Source organism: Sceloporus occidentalis, unplaced genomic scaffold, assembly GCF_023333645.1.
Source record: "Sceloporus occidentalis isolate IW3139 unplaced genomic scaffold, rSceOcc1.0.p SCAF_4, whole genome shotgun sequence".
In the NCBI taxonomy this organism is placed as follows: Eukaryota; Metazoa; Chordata; class Lepidosauria; order Squamata; family Phrynosomatidae; genus Sceloporus; species Sceloporus occidentalis.
In genome coordinates this window covers 85,015,830-85,030,079 of record NW_028316984.1, presented here as the reverse complement: position 1 = coordinate 85,030,079, position 14,250 = coordinate 85,015,830, and the positions used below count along the sequence as shown (strand labels likewise).

The following is a 14,250-nucleotide window of genomic DNA, read 5'->3' as shown; positions in this document are numbered from 1 at the left end:
GAAAACAAAAATTTCCAGAAGACCAATATAAATTCAACCTAGACAATGAGGAAATCAAAATAAATATTTCTCATACCTTGGATCAAGGATCAATTAGCATGTAGACATCAGTCAAGAAATCAGAAGAAGACCAGGAATGAGAAGGGCAACAATGAAAAAATTAGACAAGATCCCAAAGAGCAAGTTATACAACTGAGCATTAAACTCAGAATCATCCAGTCTATTTTACTCCCCATCACTATGTATGGAAGTGAGAGCTAGACAGTGAAAAAGTGGATAAGAAGAAAATCAACTAATTTGATATGTGGTGCTGGAGAAAAGTGCTAAAGATACTATGGATGGCCAAAAAGACAAACAAATGGGTCCTCAAACAGATCAAACCTGAACTCCCCCTGGAAGACAAGATGACCAAATTGAGTCTGTCAAACTTTGGCCACATGATGAGAAGGCATGACTCATTAGAAAAGACATTAATGCAAGGAAAGGTAGAGGGTAGTAGAAAGAGATGAAGATAGCAAAATCAAGGAGGTTCCTAGGAATCACAGAATCATAGAGTTAGGTCACAGGCCTGAATCTACAAGACCAGAGCAAAGTAGTAGAGGATGGAGGAAGGAGGGTTTGAAGATTTCCCAACTACAGGGTCTCCATGAATTGAGGTCCACAGGGAGGGTAGTTAACAACAACATGGGTATTTATATAATCAGAACAAGCTAACAATGGTACATAACCTTAGGCACTGAAAACCAGACCCACTTTTTTCCTTATCTCTACCTTAACATTCAGCTTAATTTTATCTCTCTCTAAAGAAATGTAGGGCTTGAAGTACACTGAATCTTTTTTTACTGTAAGGAAAGCTGAGGTGAGGAAGATGCTAGGAATGTTAGCTGGTTAAGATTTCCCTACTTTATAATCAAGAAGGGGAGTGCAAGTTTTATTACACACTTTGACAGCTACATGGAAAGCACCAGGAGAGTTTTCAAAGAAAAAAGGCAATTACATAAATCAAGCTGGATCTAAAAGTATTAACCATTAGGCTGAGTATGCAGATGCAACCAACTTGGTGAGGAGCTAATACAGTAAAACCAAATAATTGTGTCTCTTGCTATGGGCAGCTACAACTTTCAAACATAATCCAATCTGTCAAAGGCACCAATATCTATCACCAGTCCCAAAACTCCTCTCTTCTGCTTTACCAAAAGGTTGTTTTTTCTTAAATCACATCACTAGCCTAGCCACATGTGGCAATAATCAGAGAAGGTGACCACAGCAAAATGCTTCCTCGTATATGCAAATATGCTTGCATATGATAAGACTAACCTATTCAAACAGTGATACACAGAAGCCTTGCTCTGGTTCCACTAACTAACCTCATGCCATTCTCCAGAGTTTGGAAGTTTCTTTTGGACAACAATTTGCAGAAATTGCCAGCCAGCACAAACACACCAGCCACAATAATTTCTCTCTGAAATCTACCTTAATTCTAACAACAACTGCATTGATACTGAATTATTAACTCTATCAATGGCATGTTAAAGTCCACAGAATTCTCAGTGACAGATGTATGGATATAAAATATTTATTTATGAATTAAAATAAGTGATATTATATAATAATTAATGGATTTTACTCTTGATTTCACCAGATACTTATCTTATAGCATAAAAACTGTATCTGGCTCAGCTGTATGCAAAAGCAACAAAACAAAATGTTAGCATAGGCCTGTCTTTGAAGGCTACTTAAATACTTGGTGGTCCAAAAAAAAGTGGTCCAAAATCCTGTTACTATAATGTTGGCTGAATTAGACTTTGTTGCCAGCTGTTAAAGGACTTCACTAGCAGATTGTCTATTTCCAAGTGCTGGTCTAAATCCCTGTAATGGCCTGAGGGCTGGTTACCTAGGGGTCTACCTCTTCTCACAAGAGCCTGCCTGAATATTTAGGTTATTATCCAAGGCCCTTTCTCTTGCATTTTGGAGGCTAGGGGGTCATCATCTCTACAATGTTCTTCCTGAGCCTCACAAGACTCTTCTGGAACCTCAACATGTGTATTTCAGTCACCAGATGAAGGCTACCAGCAGATAACTTCCACACCCAAGATTTTTATAATATTGCTTGGATCAGTTTTAATTCTGCTAATATTTACTTATTTCAGGAGAGGTTATGCTGAAGAGAGATATTTTCACACACCTTCTGTAAACCTGATCCCATTTCAAAGTGGTTCTCATTCATAAAACTGTGGAACGGCCTGCCGGATGAGATCCGTCAACTTACATCCTTAGACAGCTTTAAAAAGGCTGTTAAGACGGATCTCTTCCAGCAGGCCTTCCCAGAGTAGAGAACCCGGCCTTAGAAAAACGCCTGGGAAAGATACTGCTGCTCCCACCGATTGTTTGCGGGTGTGATGTTGCTGACTTTTTGGTCAGTTTTTAACTTGTATGTTTGTTTGTGTATTTTTTGTTTTGGGCCTTTTTAAATACTGTATTGGATTTAATACTTTTTTAAGGAGGGGAGGGTATATGGGATTTTATATGTTCTGTATTTTTAACTTTGTTAGCCGCCCCGATTATTCTCAGAGGGGCGGGGTACAAATAAATTTTATTATTATTATTATTATTATTATTATTATTATTATTAAAACACTTACATGGACAGTACAATAGCAATGTAATCCATTGATTCCTCTGGTTTATGCATGGCATGCCCTCCATACTTTTAACACACAAAGTTCTCTCCTGCTTTGTTCCTAACATGTACACTGGATACACCATATAGATCTAAAAATACATTTATGAATTCCAGATGATTAGGCTACCATATGACACCTTCAATATTAAAGAAGATAAGGTGAATTTGCATAAACTAACATGCATTGTGGATGCATTGAATGCAAATATCTTTGATACAGAAAGATGTAAATATGAGTATATCAGCTGTCACTTCAAAACCTATAGAAGAAATAGTATTCTTAGTTACAAACATTATTTAGGACCACAGGTTCAAGCTATTAATGTAGTCTGAACATCAAACAGCAAATTGATATTTCCTAAGCCAATATAAAAATAAATTTCTTGTTCCTGCCAAGAACAACCTATCTAAACACAGGAGTTACTGACACAGCAACCCGCTAACTACTTTTAATTTATGTCTTTAGAACATTTTGCTTACATGCAACCTTATAAAGTTACTTTCAATGTCAAAGGAGAAAACAAATTCCCCATCAGTTAGCTATCCTCCCTCCCACAAAGCTCAAAGTCAAGTTCTCAGGGTCAGTTATCTCCAAGGGATGGGACTTCTTGTGGGAGGAAACATTTATAGATAAGGAAAGAAACACAGCAGGGGAGGGGAAAAAGAAAACAACTTGAGTATTTTCTTTCTATAGATAGCACTGGGTTCCTAGGAATCATAGAGTTGGAAGAGACCACAAGGGCCATCCAGTCCAACCCTGCCATGCAAGAATACAGAATCAAGAACCAATTAATCTTGCTATGATCTAGCTACAAATGAAGTCCAGGGGCCCACAGTCTAGAACAATACTCTGTCCCAAATTATACAGAATATACAACATTTATAACAACTTTTTTATTTTCAATATCCCGCTGTGTGTGTATGTGTGCCTTCATATTACCTGTCAAGCTGTTTCAACAGTAATTTCATAGTATTTTCTTAGGCAAGGAATACTCAGAGGTGGTTTTACCAGCACCTTCCTCTGAAATATAACTTACAGCACCTGTTATCTCTTGGTGGTCCCCCATCCAAGTATTAAACTGAGCTGACCCTGTGGGCATTCAAAGTCAGATTGGATCTGGTGTCTTTAGGGTAATACTTCCAATGGCATGAATATTGGAGACATTTTCATGGAGCTTCTTCAATCTCAGCAGTCTGACACTGCTTGATCCTGAAGAATTCAAATAACTTCTTTTCTGGGTATTGAGAGCCAAAGAACCACCAAAAAGACTGGAGGAAATCAAAAGCTTTTAGTTTTCAAGTAATACTTCCCCAGATTACACACCTCTGCAGAGACAAATGGCTGTTATGTTCATCACACTCAACTATCTCTGCCTGGTTTGCTAGCCAACTCAAATGAAATAGGGACCAAATGCACTGTGTGTAAGAGTGCTGCTCATTGACATTATGGTTAAATACGTTAGAATTCCTGGCTTATCATTATGTCCAACTTTCTGTCCAAAAGAACATGGTTATAATGTCTACCAAGAAGCAGTCTTGAAAGGGATCTAGAGTAGTTTCTTACCATTAATTGCTGGTGGAAAGCATAGTAGAGAAGATGAAGAAATGCCTTCAAGAATTACAGTACTGAAAATAAATCCACTATTTCCTACCCCGTTAATAAAGGACCCAATTCAGAACAACACAGACTTGCACTAGAATGTGTGTTAAGAAGTCATTAAAAAGGTAAAAAGTTATGGGGACACAGTTAGACTACTGTCAGTAATTTGCCCTGTGATCATCTCCTTCCATATATGATAATAAATACAGAAATATGAACTAAGGTCCAACATCTGAAATACAAGTCTGCTCCATGGGGTATTGTATCACTTCGGCATGTATGCAAATACAGCCTGGGAAGAGTCTACTGACAAGGTGACCATTACATCATCACCCAGGCATTCTGGAGTCGACTCTGAGCATATCTTTACTGCCTCAAATGCAAATTTTATAAAGTTCTATAGTGATATAGAAGGGGTTATATTGGTTTTTATCTGCTTTTCCATAATCTTTAAAGTCTGCAATGAAGTGTCATGATTAAAATGTTACCATTTTAAAAGCATAGCTCATATTGCGCACACTGAAATCCCTCAGGAGCTATTTGGAGCAATTTAATTTTATCCCACTGAGAAACAAGAAACAGTGACCAATGCCCAGGATACTGTTTGCTGTAATATCTTCACCAAAAGTGCATTGGGAGGGGAACTGGCCATATCCCAGCATACGATAACATCCAATAACCTTTTAATAAAACTGTGTAGGGAAAAGACCAAAAAAAATGAAATAAAATATATCACAATTTTTCAGCATATTTATTTATTAGGTTATTGAAGCAGATAACAAACTAAGCAGCAGTGGCAACAAAAAACCCCAGGTCATTAGAAAGCTCTAAAAGACAACAGCAAGGTGGCTTAATTATGTCAAAGGTCTTTTAAATTTCACAGTGGAATGACATAAAATACCTTTTGATAAAACAGAGACTTCACAGCCCTTCAGGAACTTCTCTCTCTATGGACTGCATCACAACAGCCTGCTAATTTGTCTCAATCAGTTAATTTAAGGAACTAGAAAAATACCAGTTTGGGAACATCCATTGTCATACTTTTCTCTGCAATAGCATTAAGGTGCTGGGATCTAGGGTCCCTCACTCTCTCTTCCAAACAACCTCCATAGCACCTTCATGCCCTCTGGTTTACCCAGCATACCTTTTGCATTTTTATTAATTTAACTGAAATTTCACAATCATGGCATTGCAATGAATTTTTTAAAAATTAAAAATAAGGAAAGGAAAAAGAAAAGGAAAATAAAACAGCCCACCTGTGAACAGGCAAGGAGGAGCTGGGGAGAGGAACAGAAGTGGATCTGCAGGAAGCGCTCACTGCACAGAAATCCATAATGGAAAAGCACTACAATTGGAGGCATTGGTGGGTTTTATCATCAATGAAAAGGATTGCTCCAGGAATGGATGGAATGCACAATGTCATGTGATAAGTACTAGCGAAAAATGCTTTTATCCTGTTGAAATTCTGCTTTTTTAGCCTCATGTGATAAAGCCCTAAGACTATTTTAGAAGAGAAATGTATCATTGTTGGTAATTATATAACAAGAAATTGGAAAACTGTAAAACCATCATTCTGACAAGTTGCTCATTCATTTGAAACAAAAGCCAAAAAAGGTGAAGAGGTAAGATTAAAGACATCATGCATCCAAATTGGCAACTATCTTGCACCAGACACTAATTACTCTATCAAGCAAAATTTAAACACAACCCATGTATATAGTATATGACAAAAGGAAGCTTCCTTATTACCTTCCCTCAGGAAACAAGAGAACCAATAATTTGTTAATTATATTATACTGTAATAGCACAGAACAAATAATATAATTATTACTTATATAATTATAACAATCATCATCATCTTGACAATAAGGACCCTTATTCATTCCAGTTATATGTGGTCCTGGTATTCAGAAGGGAATATTTTAGAACTCTTTAACTTGCAAGGCATTTGCTATACAGTATATCCAGTAATAAGTTCCATTCATGTCCACTTTCATTGAGTTTCTACACAAATACATCAACAACACAGCCAGAGCTCAAGTCAGAATATTCAAAACCTTTACAAACTACTCAAGATTATACCGCTGTATTCCATTTTAATTACCCATAGAAATTATTATTTGTTTCTGCATTAACCTAGCTCAGAATCACTCTTTTAAATTCATGAGCCTCCACTGCAAATAGTGAATTATCATCAACACTACTTGTTGTGACTATAGCAGCATGTTTTAAGTGGTAACTAACGTAAACCTGAGTATGTACCCACAGTAAGCCTCCTCAAGGGGAAAGGAGGGCAACTATTCCTAACATATACTAAGAGCCACCACCCATGATGCAATTCTCTCATGCAACATATTACAAAAGTATAACGATACTACACACAAAATTCAGAGATTTCTAGATAAATGTTATTTGTTTCCACAGAAGGTCTATGTCAAACATGAGAGCATTTATTTCCAATCCTAGTTAATAGGCAATCAGATTTAAAATATGAGTCCTAGCTATAAGTCTGCTTTGTGCTCCATTGCTCACGCAGAGAAAGCCAGTGGGATTTGGAAAATAGAGGTTACACACACACAGTGCCACAACAAACAGAAGCTCACATAGGCACCTCCTGGATCAACTAGTGTGGGAAACTTGTCCTCCATCTACCATTTTAGCAAACACCTGATATCCAGAAATGAACAGGTAAGGGTTGTCATGGCACACATGGGAATCAAGGCCTAATTGTTGCAGAACAGATAAAACTGCTTTACAGGAGCGCAGTTCTGATGCTGACTTTTTTAGACTCTCCCAGAATCCGTTAAACAATGTAACAAGTATCCATGTTGGCAGTGGGGTTGTGGGAGTTGTCATTCAAAAAAATCAACTTTCCCAAGGTGTGCAACAAATGCTCACACCTGTACTTCAAGAGGGAGACAAAAAGTAAGTCTAGGTACAATAAATATTAACAGTAAGCATGCTATGCTACAGCAGATCCTACTGCCATCCTATTCTAGTAAAATTCTCTTCCAAATTCTTTATTTAATATATGTTTCCATGAGTCATCCAACCGAAGAGATAATAATGAATTTTCTAGTAGAGTATCTTACCAAAGCTTCTGCAATAATAAGGCCAGCAGCACTGTGATGCTTTCCCACCTCCATTAGATGTTGAGAAGGGACTGTTGAAAACTTTACACCATGCATATTCAGAAGATATATTGCCTCAGACCTAAGAGGAGCATTATTCTTGCTGTTAAGGTTAAATGTCTACATCTGGATGGACATGAAACTTACAAGCGAGAGACCATAGTTTGAAGGAAATTCTGCACGTTGAACAAAGGTATATAACTGGAATCTAGAAAAAATGGGTATTGTGTACATTGAAGCAATAAAGTCCTGCATCAATAAATGTCTGTGAAAATTAGCATGTACAGTTGTCCCTCCATATTCGCTAGGGTTAGGGGAACAAGACCCCCGTGAATATGGAAAAAAACGCAAATAACAAAAACACTGTTTTTACCTGAGAGGACACCTCTCTAGGAATCTCTAGGTCCTCCAGTGCAACTCTGTGGTCAATGTCCAACATACACTGACCATAGAATGGCACTGGAGTAGCTACACATGGTCTTTCAGTGCAACTTTTAGTTAAAGTTGACCACAGAGTTGCACTGGAGGACCTAGACGGTCCTAGAGAGAACATATTAATGAAATCCGCAAATATCAAAACCGCAAATATGGAGGGATGACTGTACCTCAAAGTCAAAGTTTATGTCAGGAGTCAATCAAACTCAGATTAGACAAAATCATCATAAATTATTGGGCCAAGGAGAAGGGACAGAAAATAAAAGAAAGTGCAGGACAGTTTGCAATCATTATTACAGTAAGCAAGCATACCAGCCTAGGTCCCACTCTGCACAAACTTAGAAAACAGCACAGCATCCACAACTCAACTAATGTAAGTCGGAGGAACAAACTTCACAAATAACACCACTTTTTCTTATGAACTGAAATGTCTATTTAGAAACAGCTACCCCAAAATAAACGTGGTGTCCTTGATGCCATGCATGATCTAGTATTACCTAGTAGTGCCATGAAATAAAACAATTGTAAACAGTGAATAAATTCATATAACAACCTGGATTTTGGTTAAAGAGACTCATGGGAGCATGGTATACAGATATTACAGGAGCTATAAACTCAGTGGGCGGCTGATTAATTTTGCCATGGCCAGGGAATCAAATCCACTCTGACTTGATGTCACTTCCAGCTGTTATTTTGGGAAGGACCTCATGAACATAGAGGTACTTAGGAGTGCTGGGGGCTGTAGGTGCTTTCTGTGTGGGGCTGGTTTTGCAAGTCTTGGGGGCTCTCAGCATGGGTTTTTGGAAATAAAAACATCAAACACTATGCCAACATTTATTTTAAAAAACATTTGGGGGTTGTGGGCTTTGGGGCAGAGACCATAAAAGTACTTTCACCACCCTTGCTATCGAGTCAGATCTATCAGCTATCTCTGGTGCATGAAGAAATGCCCAATCACAGAAACAACCTTTACCAGGTGTAAGAATTATGCAGCCCTCTAGTTGTTGTTGAACTATAGCTCCCAGCATTCCTCACCATTGGTTATATGTACTCACTAGGTCTGATGGGAGCTGCAGTCCAACAACATCTAAGGTGCTGCATAATTCCCACCCCTGACTCTTAAGTTGTCTTCCTTACAATGAAATAGGGACAACTTAGTATGAAAAGCATTTTTGCCCCACACCAAAAATATTTCAGCCCTTCAGAAAAGCTGTATCTTTCAAAGGTTATGAGCCTGGGTCTGGGACAATCCCTCCTTCATCTCTGACTGACAAGGTCAATGCGGTAGAGAACAACTGGATCATAATGTACCAGTTTGCACCAGGAGTTTACCATCCCTCTTAATGAAACCTGCCACACAAATATGTGGAGTTCCACGCTTTTTCTTCCTTGGATAGAATATGCACATAATGAAAAGAGAGAGAGAGAGAGAACTGAGGAAAACTACATTTGGCCTCTGCAAACCTTCCTCTCCATGTCCTAACATGTTGGCTTCACTGTAATCAAATTGAAGTTAGTCTTAGAAGTCAGAAACAATCCCAATGCTCCATTAAGGAGTCTTTCTTTTTCTTTTTCTTGTTCTTTCTTTCTTTCTTTTACGAAAGGGGTCTTCCTTTCCCTCCCCCCTCTGCTTACTAGTCAATACAAGCAGGATCTATGCTTACTGGAATGTGTGCATTTGCTGACAGAATATGTCATTTGAGGTTCCACTCAGTGACAGTACATGTGGATCACACTTAAGCACTCTAGAGCTTTAAAGCCAAACAATGTTTCACTTTTAATAGGTTAACTAACAGTGCAGAGACACAAGACTTTTTATTAACTCATGATTCATGAATAGCCAGAAGCATTTTAAAGAAACCATAAAGAGCTCCCGAACACCTGCCTGGCAAACACTTAAGTCTGTGAGGTATCCTTGACTTCAATGGCCTACTTCCCAATACATGTTTATAGACCAGTTCTTGTAGGGAAAATGACACCAAAGTCAGTCACTCTCCTAAAACGCACCACCCACTTTCATCAACCTTGGCAAAGGGCTTTAGAGGTGATTAAAATATGTTTAATCTGCAAAGCTGAAGTAAAAACCAGTCAAGTCTCAGCATTCTCCATCTCATGCCACACCGACATAAGAAAATTGGAGGGAGAAGAACTCTCCTAGCTTTGTGCACATTTCACACAGTCAAAGGGAAAAAATAAAGATTTCTGATCATCAGTGTCTTAGGTATAAAAAGTATATGGGGTGGGAGGATCCTAGGCTCCACCATCTACAAACACAATGCAGACATGTGTCATAAAACAGTAAGCGACAACATCGCTACTTTTAAACCTTTTGACCTTACTATATAGGCCAAGTTGTATAGAACTGTCAATTCTTAACTTATCATTAGCATATCTACAAGAAGGTTTCTGAGAAAAGGCCAGAAGCATGTCCACTGCTTAGCTTGACACTAAACACACACACATACACATACACCAAGCCCACACATGTCTGTGGTTTTTGCCTGCACTTCCCACATAACGTGATGAGTGTAACACAATTTCTAACAACGCAACAAAGCTCTTCTGTATCTGTTGTATTTTTAAGCTACATTTCCTATCAGAAAACACCAAAGGGGGGAGCAGAAGGGTCAAGCCCCCCAAGACTACCAAAGGGGAAGGGCTGAGGCCCCCTGAAATGATCAGGCAAAACCGGACCACCAACATTCCTGCGTAGTTAATCCCCCTCAGGAATTATCAGTCAGAAGTATTATTTTGCTATTGATTTCATGGTGGTGACCAACTTTAGCTAGGAGAGGTGGAGAAGAGGTGGAGGTGGAGGAAAGTGCTGATGTTTTCTTTTGTTTTCACTGTTTTGTTAAAACCTATCTGCGAATAGTGAATTAGTAACAACCTGCTTGCCAATACTGGAGCATTCCCCCTTTTAAAAGCAGTTCCGGGGTCCCTGCTCCCTCTCGTTCTGGCTTTAGATGTCTAGTTTCTGGGTAAAGCATAGGAAGCAGTTTTAACTCCGATTTCATAAACAAAGCATCTTCCCAAGTTACACCCTCAGGGCCACTTTTTAAGCTTCAAAAGCATTTCACAAGTGATGCTAAGGAGGAACTTTCGATCTGGAATGTATCACTTGTAACTGCTGGTAACAGAAAGGAGAGAGCAGAGAAGAAGTCATCGCAAAGCCAAAACACATACAATATCCAGCCAAGATAAATTTGAAGATCCGTATCACTGAAATGGAGGAATATGCACACCAGTTGTGAAGGCAACCAGTCACAAGGTTCATGTGTTTGTCATTTGAGACATGAAATCTGTTGATGAATATGCTTATTTCTGAATGAAAGCATCAATGTATTCTGTATTCTGCAAGGAATACCTTTTCCTACACTGCCCTGTCCCTGGCAAGTAACATTTCTTACACACGTGAGCCTCCATGCACCGGTTTCTACTCCATCCGCGTGTTTAAATCAAACCAATGCCACACCAGGACAAACTAATTAGTTGTCACTGTTCAAGTTCCAGGGAATCCCGACACAAGAGGCAAAAAAGACTGCATCCACACTGCAGTAATAATCCAGTTTGACACCACTTTAATATGCCACGGCTCACGGCTACAGGATTCTGGGACCTACAGTTTACTTTGGCACCAGAACAAAGCTGACCAGGTGTGTCCTTGCCACTGCAAAGGAGGACAAGGCATCACAAAATGGAGGACTTGGGGGGGGAATTAGGGTGTGATCAAATCAAAGCTAATATAAACCTGTCTCAAAATGAGGGACATTTTGGAATGTCCTCCTGGAGGGAAGGCTGAAAGGTAGGCCATGTCCTGGAAAAGGAGGACATGTCTGCCCCCCTCCCCCCACACACTACTCTGCCCCATTGAAACTTTAGTAGCACCTTCCAAGGCAGCTTCTGGAAAGGGAGGAGGAGGAAGAGGAATGTGAGACGCCTCTGGAGAGATGGGTGGCTATGGGGCACCTCAGGGAGTGCCCTTTGTGCCCTGACAGCCCCATAGAGAGACCCCTCAGCATATGCCCCCCAAGCCTGGCAGAAGGGGGCCTCCTGGGGAAGGAGGGGGAGCGAGTCTCAGTAGACACCCCAACTCTGCCACCCAATCCCCCCATGACCAAACTTTTCCTCCTTTTCCAGCACTTGTCCTCCATTTCAGTCCAGGAGGCGTGTCCAAAAGTCCTCCAAGCACGACTAAGAAGCATGCATGGACCTTCCTGGGAGGGTGTGGATCTTTTTAGTTGCTCCTGTCCTGCACCTTTTTTTCCCCTTGAAGGTCTCCCATTCCCTCCTTCTGTCCCAGAGGAATCCCCAAACGTCCTCCATTTTAAGTAGGACTAAGAAGCATGCACTGACATTCCTGGGAGTGTGTTGAACCTTTCTTAGCTGGTCCTGCCCTAGACTTTTTCCTTGAAGGCACTCCATTTTCCTCCTTGGGCCCAGGAGGGATCCCCCAACGCCTTCCCTTGATGAACCTGCCTCAGAAGCAGGACATTGTACTTTGGGGAGGGGTTGCTTTTCTTTCGCCCCGTCCTCCAAGTTTGCTGGGAGGCCCTCCATTCGGGACTGCCTGGTCCTCCTCTGGACCCCCCCCCCCGGTCCTTTGGGGTGCAGAGCACCCTCAAGAGGCAAGCCCCCCCACACACAGACACAAGGGCTGGGGGCTGGTGGGGGTCAGTCCCTGGAGACCCCCAGTCATCCCTGCCAGCCCTCCTTACCTCGCGGAGGGGAGGCAGCCAGCAGCAGGACAAAGAGCCCCAGGCAGAGGACGAGGAGGAAGAGGCACCTGCGGAGAGAGCAACAGGTCAGGACCTCAGTGGAGCCCTATTGCAAGCCCACCCTCAGCCCCCCCCCCCCCCCTTGCAAGGCTGCCAGCATCCCTTGCTGCTGCTGCTGCTGCTGCTGCTCTGCTCACCTGGAGCGCATGGTGGCTGCGCTGCAGCAGCCAAGAGCCGAGAGAAGGCAGAGGCTCCTGCGCGTGGCTTTGCTTGCCGGGCTCCAAGAGCGGAGCGGGACCCACTCCCCGCACTCCCTCTGGGCGGCGCCCGCCGGGTCCTAGCGCCGCCCCTTCCTCTCAGGCCTCCCAGGGCCAATCAGGGGGAGGGAGGCAGAGGGCTTGTCCTCCTTTCCCAGGACCTGCCCTCTACATTGGAAGGGAACAGGCACTGCCACACCACGCGCGAAAGGGATCTGGGAGCCCAAGTAGACCACAGGTTGAACATGGGTCAACAGTGCGATGCAGCAGCTAACAAGGCCAATGCGATTTTAGGCTGCATCAATAGATGTATAGTGTCTAGATCAAGGGAAGTAATAGTGCCACTCTATTCTGCTTTGGTCAGGCCCTACCTGGAATATTGTGTCCAGTTCTGGGCACCACAATTCAAAAAGGACATTGAGAAACTGGAGCGTGTCCAAAGGAGAGAGACTAAGATGGTGAAGCCATGCCCTATGAGGAACGACTGGGGGAGCTGGGGATGTTTAGCCTGGAGAAGAGAAGGTTAAGAGGTGATATGATAGCCCTGTTTAAATATTTGAAAGGATGTCTTATTGAGGAGAGAGCAAGCTTGTTTTCTGATGCTCCAGAGAACAGGACCCGGAACAATGGATGCAAGCTCCAAGAAAAGAGATTCCAGCTCAACATTAGGAGGAACTTCCTGACAGTAAGGGCTGTTCGACAGTGGAACACACTCCTTCCTCAGAGGGTAGTGGAATCTCCTTCCTTAGAGGTCTTTAAGCGGAGGCTGGATGTCCATCTGTCTGGGATGCTTTGATTGAGAGTTCCTTTATGGCAGAATGGGGTTAAGATGGGTGGCCTTTGTGGTCTCTTCCAACTCTGTGATTCTATGATGTGTAATTTCCCAAGAGGACAGGGTGACCAGACTTTTCCTCCTTTCCCAGGATCTGTCTTCCATTTTCAGCCATCTCTAGTCCAGAAGGAACCCACAATGCCCTCCATTGGGAGCATCACTAAGAAGCATGGGTTTATGCAGGGTAGTTCCAAACTAATGGTGAAAACAATAAAGCTGTTCTTGTTCAATTTGGCACCCTTCTTTTTTTTCTTTTTCTTTTTTTTAATATTACAATTCTTTACTGAAACCTGGACGACTTTAACACAAAAGAAGAAACCCTGAAAGTAAACAAAGTTTGGCTGCCAGTCCTGAAAAATACCAAAATCAAGACCCTGCGCATGCAAATGAACATCACCAAGGGTCAGGGGCTTTCCCAGCAGACAATGGGTCAATTAGAATCATAGAGTTGGAAGAGACTGTAAGGGCCATCCAATCCAACCCTATTCTGCCATGCAGGAACTCACAATCAAAGCATCCCTGACAGATGGCCATCCAGCCTCCGTTTGAAGACCTCCAAGGAGGGAGACTCCACTACACTCCGAGGAAGGAGTG

General features: G+C 41.6%; 1 protein-coding gene across 1 annotated transcript in view; it reads right to left on the bottom strand.

The window, feature by feature from the left end:
* Positions 1-12,831, bottom strand: part of COL18A1 (collagen type XVIII alpha 1 chain) — a 224,545-nt gene extending 211,714 nt beyond the window's left edge. Inside the window, exons 1-2 of the mRNA XM_089520685.1 lie at positions 12,765-12,831; positions 12,568-12,635 (exon numbers count right to left, since the gene is read on the bottom strand). Coding sequence (XP_089376811.1) covers positions 12,568-12,635; positions 12,765-12,775 — 79 coding nt within the window. The 5' untranslated portion in view covers positions 12,776-12,831. The remainder of the gene's footprint in view (positions 1-12,567; positions 12,636-12,764) is intronic.
* Positions 12,832-14,250: the final 1,419 nt, after the last annotated feature.